At 42.4% G+C, this 19349-nt stretch overlaps 1 protein-coding gene across 3 annotated transcripts in view; it reads left to right on the top strand.

Annotated features, from left to right (window-relative positions):
- Nucleotides 1–19349, top strand: part of Smyd3 (SET and MYND domain containing 3) — a 563480-nt gene that overhangs the window by 91988 nt on the left and 452143 nt on the right. For all 3 annotated transcript variants that reach the window (XM_052199949.1, XM_052199951.1, XM_052199950.1), the window contains exon 2: nt 5510–5573. In XM_052199949.1, the coding sequence (XP_052055909.1) occupies nt 5510–5573 (64 nt within the window). The remainder of the gene's footprint in view (nt 1–5509; nt 5574–19349) is intronic.

Here is a 19349-nt window from a genome sequence, read left to right as displayed (position 1 = left end):
AAGAAAAGAGGGAGGGAGGAGAATGTTTTCTAAAAGGCCTGCAGGCCTCAACTTTGCATCTCTCCCTCACTTCTGCTGTTCTAGAGTTTCTCAGCAGGGGTCCTTACCCCCCAGCCCCTCCAAGAGTAAAGCTCTGCATGGGATCAGTGGCTGGTCCAAACAGGCTCTTAACTCTTCTCTTAGATCCTGTTAACATTGTTTTTGAAACTTGAGGATTAAAAATCTACTTACTTGTTTATAAAAATTGTGGTCATCTAAATAAGCTTCATACATGGGATTTTAGGAGTTCAATTATTCAGTTACTCAGGCTGAGCCACAGTTGTATGCCAAGCGCTGAAGCTGCCGATTGGGAGCCCTGGTGTGAGATGGAGGCGGTGCTGGCACTGACCTCTGCTCGGTAACCAGGGTTCTTAGATCTCTTGGTTGCAGTCACTGTCTCTTAGAAGAAACACAAGCACTCTGTGTACTTGGGGACCCTTATTTCCAGGCACCAGAAGTAACCTCTGAGTGAGATAAAGAAAAGAGAGTGTACAGGTCTGGGTCTGAGGGCTGAGTCAGGGCGCAAGCAGTCTTGGTCCTCTCCTCTTCCCCTCCCCCGCACTTGCCTGCTGTTCTCAGACTGGCTCATCACGCTCTACACTGGCCAACTTTGCGAAGATCTGGCTTACTTTTGCTTGTGGTCTGTTGGAAGGACAGCCTTTTTACTCTTATGTCCTCCTATGACATTATTGACTTAAGTCAGATCTCAGAGCCATTGGTGATTTGTTCTGTTGACTTGCGTCTTGAGTTTGTCGCAGATGTAGGTGGCTGGTGAGAGATTGGTGGGCAAGTCAGGAGAGACAGTTTCCTTGCAGCTGTTGTTCCCCAGTGTTGCCGTGACATCATGATGGGATTGTGGGTAATATTTCTTTCTTTCTTTCTTCTTTCTTTCTTTCTTTCTTTCTTTCTTTCTTTCTTTCTTTCTTTCTTTCTTTCTTTCTTTCTTTCTTTCTCTCTCTCTCTCTCTCTCTCTCTTCCTCTCTCTCTCTCTCTCTCTCTCTTTCTTTCTTTCTTTCTTTCTTTCTTTCTTTCTTTCTTTCTTTTCTTCCTTTCTTCCTTTCTTTCTTTCATTTATTCATTTATTTATTTTCGAGACAGGGTTTCTCCGTATAGCCCTGGCTGTCCTGGAACTCACTCTGTAGACCAGGCTGGCCTCAAACTCAGAAATCTGCCTGCCTCTGCCTCCCAAGTACTGTGATTAAAGGCGTGCGCCACCACTGCCCGGCTGTGGGTAGTATTGTCTTTCTTGTGTCATGCCTTAGTTAGGGTTTTACTGCTGCAAACGGACACCATGACCAAGGCAACTCTTATAAGGACAACATTTAATTGGGGCTGGCTTACAGTTCAGAGGTTCAGTCCATTATCATCAAGGCAGGAACATGGCAGCATCCAGGCAGGCATGGTGCAGGAGGAGCTGAGATTTCTACATCTTCATCTGAAGGCTGCTAGCAGAATAATCCAGGCAGCTAGGATGAGGGTAAATCCCACAACCACAGGACATACCTACTCGGACAGGGCCACACCTCCTAATAGTGCCACTCCCTAGGTGGAGCATATACAGGCCATCATCAATCCAGTCTGTTGTAATGTTATTTACTATTTCATTTAAAGTATTTGTCTCATAATTGTAGCTTTTACTCTTTGACCTCCTTGGTTTTCTATTATAACATTTGTGTATTTGTTATTATTGTTGTTTGTTTGTTTTTGAGATAGTGTCTCAGAAGTAATCCTCCTGCCTCTGCCTTCCGCCTTCCGAGTACTTGGATTGCAGATGTGTATCACTTACTGTCTGGCTCTCATTTAAGTTCTTGATTTGCATGTTTACCTTAGTTTCAGTTTTTTCTTTTACATGAATATTTAAAGTTAACATTTTATGTGTTATTTTAGAACAAGTTTAGGTGTTTCTTTAATTATTTACTTAAAATATTTCTTTTCTCCTTTGTGACTCTAGAGTTCTTCAGGTCTCACCCAGAAGAGATTGTATTGGGCTTTTGAAAAATACATTTCTAGTTTCTCCATTGTTAGAGAAAATGACTGGTATTTCTTATTCTCACAGGTACTCTTAAAGAGTGGCAAATAAATAAATAAATAAATAGGAAAGGGGGGAGATGCTGGAGAGGTGTGCCTTAGTGTTTGAGAGCACCCACTGTTGATTTCTGAGTTCGAGGCCAGCCTGGTCTACAGAGTGAGTTCCAGGACAGCCAGGGCTACACAGAGAAACCCTGTCCTGAAAAACAAAAAATGAAAACAAATAAACAACAACAAAAAATCACTGACTTCTCTTCAGAGGTCCTGAGTTCAATTCCCAGCAACCACATGGTGTCTCACAACCATCTGTAATGGGATCTGACGCCCTCTTCTGGCATGTAGGTGTAATGCAGATAGCACTCATATACATTAAACAAACAAACAAACAGACAGACAGACAGACAGACAGAAAGAGTGGCCAGTGGGTGCTTGAAAAAGATTTGTGATGACACAGCCATATTGTGCAGTTACTTTGTCTTTATTTGCTTGGTCAGTGAATTTTCAGAAGACTGTGTGTGTGTGTGTGTGTGTGTCACTCAAGATAGGGTGTGTCGCCTTTGCTGTCTGGGAATTCTCTTTGTAACTAGGCTGGTCTTGGACTCAAAGGTCCGCTAGGATTAAAGGCGGCATTTAAGGTGTGCCACCATGTCTGGCTTGACACCCTGTGTTGGTAGCATGGTGCTTCCTGTATTCCAGACACTGTTTTAAGGTCCTTACATAGAGTAACTTAATTGTGTGTTGGTTATTTTTTTCCTTTAAAAGTCTATTATTTGTACTCTATGTTTTGAGACTTGATACATTTGTTACTGGATATGTAGCAGCTGGTGAGTGGGGTCTTTTATCATTCCCCTTTGACCTCCTTTATTCTTATGACTCCTTTAACCCTTTCCTGCCATTGATATGATTACATGGGCTTTTTTTTTTTTTTTTTAAGTTTGTCTGATGTAGCCATCTCATCCTACCTTGCGTGTCTTTTGAAGCACGAGTGGGTTGAGTTTTTATCCAGTTTCATTTATAAATGACAGTAGAATGTGATGGTTGGATGCAAGCCTTTAAGGCCGATTGGTCGGGCTGGTCTGCCACCTGCTGTATAGATTTCGACAACTCTCCTTCACAGCTGGCTGTAGAAGGCGTTTATGGATCCCCTTGTAGGCCTGAAACCTCTTCCATATCTTATGCCCTGCTCGACAGACACTTAGTTCCTCCAGTCGGAAGGTAGCAGCCGATCAAGTTCTCATTTCCAACAAGGCGGTCCTTACCTTGCAGAGTCACAGGTGATAGTCACTTCATGCTTCCCGGCTGATTTGTACTATAGCATTTACTTTTTTTAAGACAGGATTTCACATGTAGCTCTTGCTGTCCTGGAACTCACTATGTAGACGAGGCTGGTTTATCACAGATATCCCCCTGCCTCTGCCTTTGCCAGGATTGCAGGCATGCGGCACCATACCTGGGTAGCGTCTACTTTTGAAAATGTACTAAGTATTCCTGACATGGACGTAATAATGTTGCCCGCCTTATAGGTCTCTTTCAAGTCTGGCGTGAGTTAGTAGTCAAGTCTGGTGTGAGTCAGAGATGGCGCCATGCCCTGCACACCAGCAGGCGCTCACCCTGAGTCGTTCAGTTTGCCCATCGACCTTGTGACACTCCGGCAGTTGATGCTTGGCCTGGCCTGCCCTGGCTGTCCACCACTCCACTGTCTTGGTCACCATGTATGTTACTTATTTTGATTTTATGATTCAGCCTTTTAAATGTCTGGTTTTGTTGCTCAGGTAACCTGGGAAAAACATCTCTGATGCCTTTCAGTCTTAATCCTGCATGTCTGAGGTAGGATTTGGTGGAGTTTCTAAATCATTTCTTAGCAGGACTATGTTATTAAGCTGGCTAAGCTCAGGACCAAGGATGCATGACTTTGGAAGTCTGGGGAGATGACTCATAACCTTTTTTTTTTTTTTAAATATTTAAAGTGTATAGAGTACAGTTTGAGATCCATAACCAGATGAGTGAAATCTTAAGTACTTTAAAATGTGAGACATTTTGAGAGTCCACTTGAAGGTAGACCTTACAAATTAGGCAGCAGTCAATCCCAAGTGTGCTAAAAATGCATTCAGTATGCACAGATGCTGTCTCTAAAACATCACATCATCTCAGTTAAAATATTGTAGTATCCGAAGAACAATCCAAAATTCTAAATACTCATCCCATACACTTCAGATAAGAGAAACCCAATGTCCATCAGGTGATGTATTTGACTTTGGATTCCCTGTGGCGACAGTAATGTTCCCGTGAAGAGAGACTGAGTGTCTAGATAATATATTTAAATATTAAATTTAGTTTAAAAAGAAAATTAGTGGTGATGCTGGTTATCCAGTATGTGAATAGTCTGCTGTTTTTGTTGTTGTTGGTCCCAGGGATTGAATATCAGACTTCACACATGTTGGACACTGAGCTTTGTCAGATGTGAGTGTTCCTAACGCTACTGAACTCTATACTTGAAAATAGCAGGTTAAAATGTTAAATTCATGCTGAATGTCTTTGTGGTCTGACTTTTGTTTGGGAGATGGAACTGTTCAATCTAGATAGAGAGGGTGCTGACCAACCAAAGAAAGGATTGCACCCAAGCCCAGAGAGTTTATTGAGGTGACTTACAGAAACCTTGGTAACTGACAGGCAGCTACGATGTTAGGTTACCCACGACGTGCCCTGTGGACAGCTAATAGCACTGAGAAGTCCTACCTTGTCCAACCATTTACTTACTTAGTGGTGAGTAGAATTCTGGTGAGTGGGTGGGTCTAATAGAGTCCCCTGGGTCTCATGTCATCCTTTCCCTGGGTCTTTTGAGGGTCTTGTGTACGTCGTCATAGCTTCTCAGTGTTAAAATAAAGATGTTCGTCCTCAAACGGAGAGGAAATAGCTGTATTACAACGGTATACCACAGCCTAACCAAAGAGTATCTCCTGGAGGGTGAAAGAGGATGTTCAGCCATTAAAAATTCAAATCTTGGTTGTGGGAGGGTGCGTGTGCGCATGCGCCTGCGCGTGTCTATGGTGCCTGGAAGCCAGAGGTCCCCTTCACGTGTCTTCCTTTATTGCTCTTATTTAGACACAGACTTTCTCACTGCTCTTGCTCTTGGGTGTCACTGCGTTGGCTAGGCTGCCCATGGCCAGCATGCAGCGGGCTCCACATGCTTCCGCTCTCGCTAGCAGTGGGGATGTACGTGCCCGCAGCCGCATCCAGCTTCTGTGTGGGTACGGAGATGCTAAACTCATCCCTCTTGCTTGAGCGACAAGCACCTTTCCAGGTCCTAAGAACAATCTTTAAGTCTTCAAGGACCCGACGTGAGGAGTGAGCAGAACGGTCAGCGCCAATGTACTGACGTGCGTTTCCTGTCTGCAGCCATATGCTTCTTATTTTCTAATGCAGGACTGCTTGTTCTTTGCAGGAAGGAAAAGCTGATGCGGTGTTCTCAATGCCGAATTGCCAAATACTGCAGTGCCAAGTGTCAGGTAAGACTACTGAGCTGTCCAGTGTCCATCAAACCCTCTACCTCTGCTGTGCGCTTGTCCTCCGTTACACCCGTGGGCCTATTTCTTTCTTTTCATCCTTTTTAAAAACAAAAAGGAAACAGTAATTCCTTTCTTAACTTGTTATTTTTCTTTTAGTTTTAAATTAAATATTTGTACAGTTTGAATAGGTTTTGTCAAGGAAGGAGGGGAAGAAAAGGAGATAGAGAGAGAAAGAGAGAGAAAGACAGACAGACATTAATCAAAGAAGCTGGGCACTCATTGACCATTTCTACCCTAACACAACCTCCTAATTGCCCCTCTAGCTATGACTCCAATGGATTAGGTCACTGATGACATTAGTGCCTTTGTGATCCAAGCACCTACCAGTAGTAACACTGGCTGGGACCAAGTCTTTACTTAATATCCACACATGTGGAGGTCCATTTCAGTTTGAAACCATCACACCATTCATTGTTAAGGTTTCTGCACAGGCATATCTGAAGTTCATATATATTTATAAAAACAGATACAGGTTGTTTTGCTGCGGGTTCTTCTATGCCTTCATTTCCTTTTTCATATTTAGAGATTATTTTGTATCACCTAATATATATATTACCATGATCATAATTTCCTCATTAATGAATGTTTAGATTTCCCCCAAATTAAATATTAATAATATATTTGACATTATTTTTATAGTTTTTGTATACTTCTAAAATTTAATTGAATGATAAATTTCTAATCATATTTTTAGTGAAAACATATATGCATTTTGAATTTTTAAAGATAATGCCAAATTGCCTTCCAAAAGATTAAATTGATTTGTAATGAATATGGTTGTTAATATCTTTGGAATTCTTTTAAGGATGTATAATTAACATTTGGCATGACCTTTTCTTCTAATCTTTTGATTAATCATTTAATAAGAGGTATAATTATGCTCTAATGAATTGTATCATTAAAAAGTCTAATTGGAACTCTTGTGTCTGTGTGTCTCCATGCTCATTCTCATTTGGGACGTATGTGTGCTCTCTTGTGTGTTTATGTGCACAGACACTCACGTGGGCTTTGTGTGTGCTCCCTCGTGCGTTCATGTGCACAAGCACTCACTTGGAGTTCTCATTTTTAACCTAGACCATTTCTTTTAGGGTTTGTTTTTCTACTCATTTTCTCCCTTGAAATTATTTTTTTCAGGATGCAAATAAACTGATTTTAATGAGAAAAACCCATGTTCAAAAATGTCAGAGCATCCAAGCTGCAGTGTTACTCTGCCACTTTCTAGTTAAGTAATTTCATAGGAAACACAGGGCCAGGCCTCAGTTTCTGAGTCCGTACTGATGAGATCTAATATCTGACAGACATCTGCTGTGTGTAGGCTCTGTTTATAAGAATCTTGAGTAAATTAGCTACAGGTGACATGCTCATTTTACCAGGAAGAAAACAGCTCAGAAAAGCAAGTACTGTTTTGTATTTCATAATTGATACACTCTGGATTTTGGGAAATAAATGTACATAAGATTTCCAGATTTCATATTTACCTTGTAAATGTAAATTTTATTCTTGCTGTCACTTTCTGATTACATCTGCCTTTCTGTTATCTATTGTATTTGTCCTTTGTTTCTTGGCCACTTACTCTCCCTGTGATGCTTGATACATGCCCAGAAAGATCTTTATCCTTTAGATCCCCCCAACTGTTTTATATTGTGTTCCAAAGACACAGAATGGAAACTTTTTGAAATTGAGAACAAGAGCCAAGGAGATGGTTTAGTGGGTGAAGCGTCTGCCGGGCCAAGCGTGAGTGCCTGAGTTCAGACCGGCAGGTGTGTATGTAACCTGAAGCTTTGTGGGAATGGAGGCAGGCTCAGGAGTGGAGACTGGCAGATCTCTGCAGCTCATTGGCTGGCCAGCCTCACTGGAATCCAGGAGCTTCAGGCTCAGGGAGGGACTGTGTCTCCAAAAATAAAGGTGGAGAGCAGTCAAAGAGAGATGGCCTGTTTCAACCTTGGCCTCTACTCATGTGTGTGCATACATGCATGCATGTCTTCACTCACAAGCACATGTCTTAGGTAGGAACAATGCACACACACACACACACACACACACACACACACAGAAATATAAAACTTCAACATGTTCCTAATAAGATATAAATGTTCAAAAATATTTTTTATTTTTCATTTTTTTCATTTCATTTTTTACACCAAATAATTTTGTCATGGTGAAGCCTCAGCTTTCTTGTATAAGATCATCAACAGTAACTACAATAAAAAGCAGAGAGAGAGCAAGCAAGGGAGAGAGCGAGAGAGACAGAGGGAGAAAGAAAAAATGTCTTTCCTCGCAAGATAAATCATAGAAAACCTATTTTATTGTTATATTTTAGCCCATCCCTACCCCCTGGTGAAATGGGGCTCCACATTTCTGCAAATGTCTGGTCAGGTGCAATGTGTATAGAAATGATGAATTAACATACTATTTGACATACATCTTTTGGAAACTTCATTCCTAATCTCAGCGGCCCAAGCCTTTATTTTTCCTTTTCCTCATTTTTGCAAATATGTTTTCTCTGAGGCTACTTTCTCCGGTTGTAATAATACATAGACAGAAGAAAAAAAAAATCCCCATTATCTGATTAGAAGAAGTAGAGGGAGTTTGGTATGCCGCTTTGATTCATAGTAGCATATATATTTTATTACATATATTAGTTATTCACCCTAGCATCAATAACAGTGTCGTTGTTAGATATAATGTGCAAGGTAATGAGAAAATAGCCAGTAAGATGAACTATATGATGCCAGCTAGAATATATGTTTGTGTGCGTGTGGGGGGTTGTGTGGGGGTGGGGGTGGGAGTCAAAGACTGGCCGGAACATATGCATTTAAACTGCTCCGGTTATCTGCCCCTTGAGGTACAGAGCTGAATGCTGTAATTATTGTGGCTATCTAGAAAGATGTGCAGAATTAAACTGACAAACTGAACTATGAGGACGATGAACAGCGCTGAACAGGAAGTAAGAGCAAACAGAATGGAGATTGACGTAGGGAGTGTGACTCTGTAGGAGAAAAATATGTTTGTCTCAGAGGGACGTGACCAGCCGGGAGCTGAGCCTTTTATGTGTGCCTGTGGTATTAGCACGTTGTCTGAGAAAGGTTTGGGGCCAATTTTCAGGATGCAGCATGTTCTTTCTGCTCAAAGGATGCTGTCCTCGCCTTCAGCATTCACGTTTCCTTTTCAAACATAAAACACAAGAACATATTTTCATTATAGAAATTAAGGTACAGGATTGAAACAATGGACATTTTCTCTTTTTACTTCTATTTTTTAGAGATTTTTTTTTTGTGACTGCAGTAGTCTGCAAAGCCAGTTCCTCCATGTTTCCAATGCACTCAGTCAGTCTGTCTGTCCACCACCCATTACTGAGCATATAGCGTTGTTTCTGGTTCTGACAAGATTTATCTTTTTCTTTGGTAACTTTGAGCTCCAGCCTGTGCCTGATGGTGAGGCAACCATCATATTGCCTAGTGTGGGAACCTGTCTCCATATTGGTATAATGAACCACCCCAGACAATTCAGAGCCTGAAAAGGAAGGACAGGCTGTTTCTTATTAAGAATTGTTCAAAATGTAAAAACCGACTGGCTAGTTTTGTGTGTCAACTTGACACAGGCTGGAGTTATCACAGAGAAAGGAGCTTCATTTGGGGAAGTGCCTCCATGAGATCCAGCTGTGGGGCATTTTCTCAAGTGGGGAGGGCCCCATTGTGGGTGGTGTCATCCCTGGGTTGGTAGTCTTGGGTTCTATAAGAGAGCAGGCTGAGCAAGCCAGGGGAAGCAAGCCAGTAAGAAACATCCCTCCATGGCCTCTGCATCAGCTCCTGCCTGCTTCCTGACCTGCTTGAGTTCCAGTCCTGACTTCCTTTAGTGATGAATAGCAATGTGGAAGTGTAAGCTCAATAAATCCTTTCCTCCCCAACTTGCTTCTTGGTCATGATGTTTGTGCAGGAATAGAAACCCTAAGACAGATATTGATAGCAAGTAAACCAATCTCAAGCAACCTCCCCAAGTATTATTTGACCTTTTCTGGACTTAGCTAACTTCTGATGTTTACATTCTAATTTTAATTCCCTGCTAAATAAAGCACATGACTAGATTCTAGATCACATTTCACATTACTAGATCACATTTTCAATTACGATCTTATGATCATTATCTGCGTTTGCATAGAGAGGTTCTATTTCATATTAGCAATTATCTATCTCCCTTACACTATGAATCATATGTTTGGGTCAGCGTTTCATGTGTAGTTATCGAATGTTTTGATTTATTTTTACAGTAGAAAACTCTTCCTTTGTCAGTAAGCTGTTCTCAGGGTGATTTTTATCGGGGCGGGGGGGGGGGGGCGGTACTAAAGAAAGCTAAGCCTCTTGGTTAGGAAGAGCTGTGTTTCAGACCTCACAGACTGATAGGATTTGCAGCGCTGTGGATAGTCCTGGTGCTGTTTGTATTTTGATGCTAATTCCACTTTCCTAGGAGGGGCTGTGGACTAGGAGTGAATCAGGTACACAGGTGACTTCTTGTGAACCTTCTCCCCTCCTTAACTTGTAAAATAAAGGCTAGAGTTGGTGATTGGGCGGTGGAAGGGAAGGTGGAGGTGAAAAGTTTGGGAGAGAAGGAGAGTGGAGAGAGAGGACAAGGAGGTGATGGAAGAAGGGAGGATGGAAGAGCAGGACGATTCCGATTCCTCGTGGCTTTAAATAGCAACAGGTAGCCATGAATATCATAGAAGGGATGGATAATCACAGGACATTTTGTCTTATGTAGGTGGGCAATTTATATCATCAGTTGGCTCTGAAATTATTGTGTGGGCATCTTGTGAATTGAGAATTTATTGATATATAAATCTGACTGATTAATTATAAGCTTCTAGAGTTTTGAGTTTACTGGGTTAAGGGGATTTGTGACAACTAACTACAGGGGGTAGATGACTGAGAAGATACTAGCACCTCTGAGGCAGGCAAACTGGAACAGAGAAGAACCCCCAAATGGGGCTAGCCTAGAGGCGGAGAGACCAGGGCCAGAGAGCAGCTGGTATAATGCGGGTTAGTACAGATTTCTAAATATTTCCCTGCAATTTACAGAGTTGTTTTTGTTTCTTTCCTTCTTTTTTTGTTTGTTTGTTGTTTTGAGACACGGTTTCCCTCTGTAGACCTGGCTGTCTTGGGTTCACTCTGTAGACCAGGCTGGCCTTGAAGTCAAAGAGATACACTTGCCTCTGAGTACTGGGACTGAAGGTGTGTGTCACCAGCCGCCTGGCTGGATTTGGAGAGTTATTTATGGTGCCTCCTGACAATGTCAATGGTGCCTGGAGACCATTGGCTTTCACAGTGACTCTTGTCATACTGTATCAAGATTTGTCATAGTTATTACTGTTCTGTTTCTTGTGTTTTTCCTAATTTTGTCTTTCATTATTTTCCTGCCTTTTGTAGTCTTTAGGTAAACATATTTTTTCATAGCGATTCTGTTTTTTCATCTTCTCCGTGCTTTTTTAGTTTTCTGAGATACAGTCTTACCATGTAGCCCACACTGTCTTCAATTGACATATCCCATAATAGCTTAACTAAGATCTTCCTGCAATAGCCTCTGAGCACTTGGGTGACAGGTATATGCCACACTCCCCCTCTTTAGGGAAAGCATCTGTGTGTGTGAGAGTAGGACCAAGCAGAAGACTGTAGTGGTCTGGATGGACTTAGCATCATTTAAACTGGAGTTTTTACTTTAACTCTCCATTGTTTAGTCTAAATTATGCCAGTAGTAGGGAGATATTTGAAGATACTTTAGCAATATAAGCCTCTGGTTGACCCACTCTGTCCCCCTCATGCTGTGTGCCCCAGCCCTGTTTTAGTTTCCTACAGCAGCCACACAGGATTTCATTTGGAGTCTTCCTGTGGTAGGGTAGCCTGTCTCAGCCTTGTCTTTGGTACCCCTGGTGCCCCCCTGAACTGCTTCTACACCCTGTCTTTTTTACCACCATTTGGACTTTTCTGATGAGGGCAAGCCACTCCAGCACTGGTGACTTTGGGAATTAGACTCAACAATTACTGTATCAAGGAGTAAAATGCTCTCCCTGCTAGGTTCATGTAGAACTTGCTATTGATATTTTGGTTAACTCACTATTGAGATTTCTGATATGCTCAGAAATTTCTGTGCTCACAACATTGACCATGTTGTTATGGTCTCTCTGTAGGTCATGATTTGGCATTTTTTTTTTTATCCCCACGAAGGGCTGTGTGGTAAATATTCTTGGCCATATGACTTGGTAATGACGTTTTATCTCTGTCTTATCATGAAGAGAGTGCAGCTATTGAATGTGACTATATTCTAGTATAACTTCCCAAAAATGTGGCCACAGAGATTTGACTTAATGCAGGTTGTAGTTTTCTGAACCTTGTTCTGGATGATAATGCCTTACTCTGGGACCCTAGTAATATTATTGCCACATATGGGTTTTGGTTAACCAAGATATTATGACTGCCAAAGATGTAATAACTTATTTGTTTTATTTTGTGATAATTTGGTGTCCTGTGGACATTTCTGGCCTCATTCCTTCTTCCTCTCTGGCCTTTTTTTTCTTACTTTGAGTAGGGTCAGTGGGAAGGGCTCTTGCTGCTTTCGGATATGTGGTCTATGAGCACTGAAGTGAGAAAACTGTGCTGCTCTTGAGATACCAGAACAACTCCATCTTGGGTTCAGGCTCCCTCTTAGAGAACCTGACCTAAGGTTGAACTTGAGTTAACCAACAAGCTTGCACCTAGCACTAGTTTCTAGGTCTCTCCCTAGCAACCACAAATCAGGAGGCAAGCAGAAGTTAAGTTTATGGTTAACTCCTAGCACCATCCAATCATTTTAAAGGGCAGCAAATTCCCTAACAGCCCTCCTTGTGTGTGCCAAGCTGAAAACTCCTTGGCTTGTTTGCTTGCTTCTGTAGATCTTACTTGAAACTGGGCTCGGGGCTTCCTTCTCTTGTCCTGCTGCATCAGGGTCAACAGTGAGCCAAGCTGGAGCTTGAATAAAAAGGCCCTAGTGTGTTAGCATCGGATGGGATCCTTGGTGGTCTTTTAGGGTTCACGAACACTTTGAATGGGCACAGCACTGTCACTGAATGCCCTGAGTTCTCAAAAGAAATATTTTTTAATTGATTTATTTATTTATTTCATGTGTATGAGTATATTGCAGCTGTACAGATGGTTGCAAGCCATCAGGTGGTTGCTGGGAATTGAACTCTGGATCTCTGCTCTCTCCGGCCCCACTTGCTCTAGCCCTACTTGCTCCAGCCCAAAGATTTATTTATTGTTATATGTAAGTGCACTGTAGCTGTCTTCAGACACACCACAAGAGGGCATCAGATCTCATTATGGATGGTTGTGAGCCACCATGTGGGTGCTAGGATTTGAACTTGAGACCTTCAGAAGAGCAGTCAGTGCTCTTAACCACTGAGCCATCTCTCCAGCCCTCGAAAGAAACCTTTATGCAAGAATTTGATCAATGCCATTTAATTGTAGCTGTTAGACAGTCTGCTCCACGTCTACTTCATATTCCCAGATTCCAGCTTTGGGCACCTTTCACCTCCGAGGACCTATGGTCCAACGTTGGACAGCCTTTTAAAGCAAGTGGAGCCATCACTCACTTGCTACAAGCACTCGAGTAGAATGCAAACTTTCAGGTCTTTTCGTGCCTGCAGATTGCGGGGCAGCTCACCTACTTTGAATTTTGCTCTCAGGAACCCCTTGTAGATAACTGAGTGGCGTGAGGCCTACATTGAATGCCTTGCAGTGATTAAAAGTAGTCCAGGGGCTGGGGAGATGACCTAGTGGCTAAAGGCATTCACTGCCAACCCTGGTCTCTGAGGTCCACAAACGCCTGCAAGTTGTCTATTCTTTGGCCTCCACACATCCACTGTGGGCGCGTGCATACGTCTATACATACACATGCGCGCATACACACCTTAATAAATAAATATAGTAAAAAAGTTCAGATAACCATTTCTGTCTCACAAGTAGACTGTTTTTAGGGTAGTTCTTAGGGCATTTAAACAGATAATATATCTACATATGTTTGGTACATGTAGGGTTATTCTAGGTTTGAGATTTTTAGCCTTTCTCAGGCCCACCTCCACATTTTATGATGGTTACGTTTATTGCCCTCTCTACTATATTGAAATGAAACTATATAGGTAATGGAGTTTACCTGTTTGTTATATCTATTATTATATACTTTATTTATTTATTTATTTTTTTGAGACAGGGTTTCTCTGTATAACCCTGGTTGTCCAGGGACTCACTCTGTAGACCAGAATGGCTTTGAACTTAGAGGATCTTCCTGCTTCTGTTTCCTGAGTGCTGGGATTAAAGGGGTGCACTACCACACCCAGCTCATATTTGTATGTTTGTAAGAAGAACGAAAGTAAAGCGTAACAAAAATAATGTATCTTGTTATGTGAATAGTTGGACATGACTGGACTGGAAGGTATAATTAGTTATAGACTGATGCAGACACAGAGAGCCGCTCTGAGAAGGAAGAGCAGATGTATAGCAGAGGGCCTGCTGGGTCAACAACTCTGATACAGCGGGAGCTGTGGTCTTAGTGGATGCAGCTTTATAAACATGGACTAACTTTAGAAAAATTCTCAAAGTCTTCCCTTGACTTGACAAGGACAAAATTCAATGCTGTTAGGACTGTGTAAAAACAAGCAAACCAAGGTTTAGTTGTAGGCTAAACTATTAGAAACACATTTCTACTTTCACAGCAAATCTCGAAGCACATATGAGACTTGTGTGGCCTTTGGGATTAGCTTTTCTCTTGTGGCAGAATCCTCCATGGGAGGTCTGGATTCTTGTTTTCTGCTAGTTAAATATCCAGCATGTACTGCAACATCACACCAAACAAACACCAGTTTCCAGGGCAGCCTTCATTCAACATTGGTACTATCCTCATCAGGAACTCCTCATGTAATTAGTTTGTAACAGTTATAAATACTGTCCTATTCATGGAGACTTACGGTTTCTAAAGTTATTTTTCAAGTCTGGAATGGCTGACACTTGGAATTGTATCGCAGATTTTAATTTCCTTTTCTCATCTGAAACTTGAGTCTCCTGTTGTCTTTGCTTCGTAACGCAACTCTTGCTTTTCCTTTATCTCCCATGATACTTTGTACTTGTTGTATAGCATTGTTAATTTTCATCTTTGAGAACAGAAAACATCCTTGCCAGTGTTGTGAACAAACTTAATTGTGTTCTTGGTTGGCAGTAGACAGAGAATATAGGAATGTTGGCCATCCTTTGAGAAACCGGTGTGCAGTGAAGTCCAGTGCGACACTGAGGGCCAACCATGGTGAGGGAGGATAGTGTCTCTGCATGTGGAGCTGACTAATAGAATAATGGGTGGGCTTATATTTGTAAGCTTTATGGTAAGAGTCCAAGCAGCAGGACTGGGAAAATACTGTTGTAAAAAACGGGATCTTTATCATCGTGGTTAGAAGAAATGGAGTGGACAGAAACTTCCGCCTATCATGAAACAGTTCCAGGTGGTATCATCACGTTCTACATTTATGACTAATGGCTTGATCCTGCTTTTTTTTTTTGAGATATATTTTTTATTTACATTTCAAATGATTTCCCCTTTTCAGGCTCCCCCACTCCCCAAAAGTCACATGAGCCCTCTTTCCTCCCCCTGTTCTCCCATCTACCCCTTCCCACTTCCCTGTTCTGGTTTTGCCCTATACTGCTACACTGAGTCTTTCCAGAACCAGGGGCCACTCCTCTGTTCTTGTACCTCATTTGATGTGTGGATTATGTTTTGGGTATTCCAGTTTTCTAGGTTAATATCCACTTATTAGTGAGTGCATACCATGATTGATCTTTTGAGACTGGGTCACCTCACTTAGTATGATGTTCTCCAACTCCATCCATTTGTCTAAGAATTTCATGAATTCATTGTTTCTAATGGCTGAATAGTACTCCATTGTGTATATATACCACATTTTTTGCATCCATTCTTCCGTTGAGGGATACCTGGGTTGTTTCCAGCTTCTGGCTATTATAAATAGGGCTGCTATGAACATAGTGGAACATGTATCCTTATTACATGCTGGGGAATCCTCTGGGTATATGCCCAGGAGTGGTATAGCAGGATCCTCCAGAAGTGATGTGCCCAGTTTTCTGAGGAACTGCCAGACTGATTTCCAGAGTGGTTGTACCAATTTGCAACCCCACCAGCAGTGGAGGAGTGTTCCTCTTTCTCCACATCCTTGCCAACACCTGCTGTCTCCTGAATTTTTAATCTTAGCCATTCTGACTGGTGTAAGGTGAAATTTCAGGATTGTTTTGATTTGCATTTCCCTAATGACTAATGAAGTTGAGCATTTTTTAAGATGCTTCTCAGCCATCCAAAGTTCTTCAGGTGAAAATTTTTTGTTTAGCTCTGTACCCCATTTTTTAATAGGGTTATTTGGTTTTCTGGGGTCTAAATTCTTGAGTTCTTTGTATATATTGGATATTAGCCCTCTATCTGATGTAGGGTTGGTGAAGATCTTTTCCCAATTTGTTGGTTGCCAATTTGTCCTTTTGATGGTGTCCTTTGCCTTACAGAAACTTTGTAATTTAATGAGGTCCCATTTGTCAGTTCTTGATCTTAGAGCATACGCTATTGGTGTTCTGTTCAGGAACTTTCCCCCTGTACCGATGTCCTCAAGGGTCTTCCCCAGTTTCTTTTTTATTAGCTTCAGAGGGTCTGGATTTATGTGGAGGTCCTTGATCCATTTGAAGTTGAGCTTAGTACAAGGAGATAAGGATGGATCAATTCGCATTCTTCTGCATGCTGACCTCTAGTTGAACCAGCACCATTTGTTGAGAAAGCTATCTTTTTTCCATTGGATGTTTTCAGCCCCTTTTTCGAGGATCAAGTGGCCATAGGTGTGTGGGTTCATTTCTGGATCTTCAATCCTGTTCCACTGATCTGCCTGCCTGTCACTGTACCAATACCATGCAGTTTTTTAACACTATTGCTCTGTAGTATTGCTTGAGGTCAGGGATATGATCCTGCTTTTGGATAGATGACGACCAGTGAACTTCTGTGATCCTCTAAACCCAATGGGAAGATAAGCACGCTGTTCCTTATTTTTACGGAATGACTCAAGAATAGAACGAAGGAACATTTTTCCTAGCGTCTGTTTATTATTTAGATAGAGCAACATTAATTATGTTAAAGACCAGATGTTTTGACAAGTATTCTCTAAATTGTGGATGCTTCATTTAAACCACTGCCAATTAACTGGTTAATTGGCCCACTCTCTGAAGTGCATTTGGCTGCCAAGTGTCCAAACTGGTCATATCTAGTTGTTTATTATTATTATTATTATTATTATTACCATCATCATCACCATCACCATCACCATCACCATCACCATCACCATCATCATCATCATTATCATCATGTATTACATTCCCATTGCACTTTCCCCTCCCTCCACAATGAGCAGGCCTCCTGGGGATATCAACTGATCACAGTATAACCAGGCACAAACCCTCTTGTCAAGACTGGATGAAGCGACCCAGGAAGAGGAAAGGGGTCTCAAGAGTAGGCAAAGGAGTCAAAGACAACAATGCCCCCATCCCCACCTCCACCCCACCCTGTACTTTAGCACTGAAGTTTTTTGTCTGAATAAAGGATTCTGCACTGGCCTGCTTACTGTTCTCATTGGAAGACCAGATGGAAGCACATTCTTCACATCTTAGTCGTGTATGCCAGCCCTGTCCCCAGGGCTGGCAATGACGATCAAGGGACACTGCGTCTCATACGTTACACAAGTTTGTCAGATTTGTTCGAATGTTCAGTAGGTGAATAGACTTTGCTAAGCAGGTACTGTGGTTTTTAAGCTTATCTGACAGTGAAGCAGTATATACTCTTCGAACACCTTATATATCTTCGTAATTGACAGTTGCTAGGTTAGTACTTGTTCCTACGCAACAAGCTTTTTCCTTCCACTGAGTGCCTTCAGGTAATGACTGGTGTTATGTAGCTGCCCAAGATGCCATTACAGTTGTGAACTTAAGCAATGTCAAAAGACACAGACCAGTATGATGATCAGCCGTCTTGGAATGCATTCTCCTGTGATTTAATATTTAGTAACGTATGTCTTCCTTTCTACCAGATGAGAATTATGGAAGTCATTGTGCTGTGTTTCCGCCTTGCTTATAAAGCAACTTAAGTAAATGTACAAACACTGCAGTCACGTGGTGGCCATGCCGAGCATGCCAAGGGCTTCACCTCCCTTGCTTTTATTTGGGGAGTTTGTTTTTAAGTCCCAGATTATGAGCCTTACTTTCTCTGTCTAATATTAGGATGATTTATAGTATCTGGATTATTTTTAGCATTTCATGTTTCTGCTGTTACAACCTATTTCTCCCACCCACTTCCCGCCACTCCTAGTGTTTCTCAGTGTAGCCCTGGCTGTCCTGGAACTCTCTCGGTAGACCAAGCTGGCCTTGAGCTCAGAGACCTGCCTGCCTCTGCCTCCTGAGTTCTGGGAGTAAAGATGTATGCCACCACTGCCCAGCACAACTATTTCTTACATGGCTTTCATTGTCTCATGAAGCACAAGTGACTTGAACGTATTGTGTAGTCACGATGGCCTCAAACTCCCAATCTGCCTCCTTCAGCCTCCTGAGTGCCTGGATTATAGGCACATCAAGCTGGCTCTCTTTTTCTTTTTGTTCTTTTCCTCCTCCCTCCTTTTCCCTCTTCCAGTGCTCTCCCCTCCCCCACCCTTCCTTCTCCCCTACCTCACTCCTCTCTCTCCCCCTCCCCTTCTCCCCTCCCCCACAACCCCCTCTTTCCCCTACTCCTCCCTCTCCCCCTCCCCCACCCCCCCATCCCCTCCCCACTCCTTCTTCTCCCCTCCCCCCCTCCTCCCCTCCCCTCCTCCTCCCTTCCCCCTCCTTCCTCTGCCCTCCCCCCTTCCCCCTCTCCCCCCCCCCTTGGTGGCAGCAGCTTGAGCCAGGGCTGCTTCCTGCTCACCTCCTCGCCTGCTTCTGTATGTGGAACTAGCATAGTCCTGCTGGGATGTGAGTGAGGTGTGAGCATCTGGAATGAAGGATGATGAAGATTGTTAAACAATGTTCATCTTAGTTGCCTTGAGCAGCTCGCGCTGGGCGGAGCTGAAGTGGAAGGGGTGGCCCTGGGAACAGTGTTTCTCTAACCAGGTTCCCAGGAGGCTGGCCAGGCTGACACTGGAAGTCTTGTGTAGCAAATGGCTCACTAGAGCACAGTATGAGTTAGATGTGTAAGTTTTATGTGTGTGGCATCAGATATGTCCTCGACGGAGTTTACGAGACATTTGCTCTGGCTGTTGCGCTGTCCCCAGGGATCACATCCTTCCCTTTCATACACTGACATTTAGTTGTCACCTGTCTGACTGTCACCTAGCTCAGAGGCTGTTCTCTCCAGCAGATCAGAACATTTGTCTTCCAAACTATACACTTCTATGAAAAGGGATCTTTTACAATTAAGCCAGGATTTAAGTATGACCTCATACTGTCTTGAACAAATTGGGTATTTATGGTTTACTGTGATGCCTTTGAGGGCAGTATGTAGTCATCATAGTTTTGATTTTTTTAAAAATATTTTATTTATTTATGAATGTGAGTATATGTTGCTGGCTTCAGACACACCAGAAGAGGGCATCGGATCCCATTTCAGATGGTTGTGAGCCACCATGTGATTGCTGGG

The sequence above is a fragment of the Apodemus sylvaticus genome, chromosome 12 (assembly GCF_947179515.1).
Source record: "Apodemus sylvaticus chromosome 12, mApoSyl1.1, whole genome shotgun sequence".
Classification (NCBI taxonomy): domain Eukaryota; kingdom Metazoa; phylum Chordata; class Mammalia; order Rodentia; family Muridae; genus Apodemus; species Apodemus sylvaticus.
Note: the sequence above shows the minus strand (reverse complement) of the source record. Positions and strands in the feature narration are given on the sequence as shown.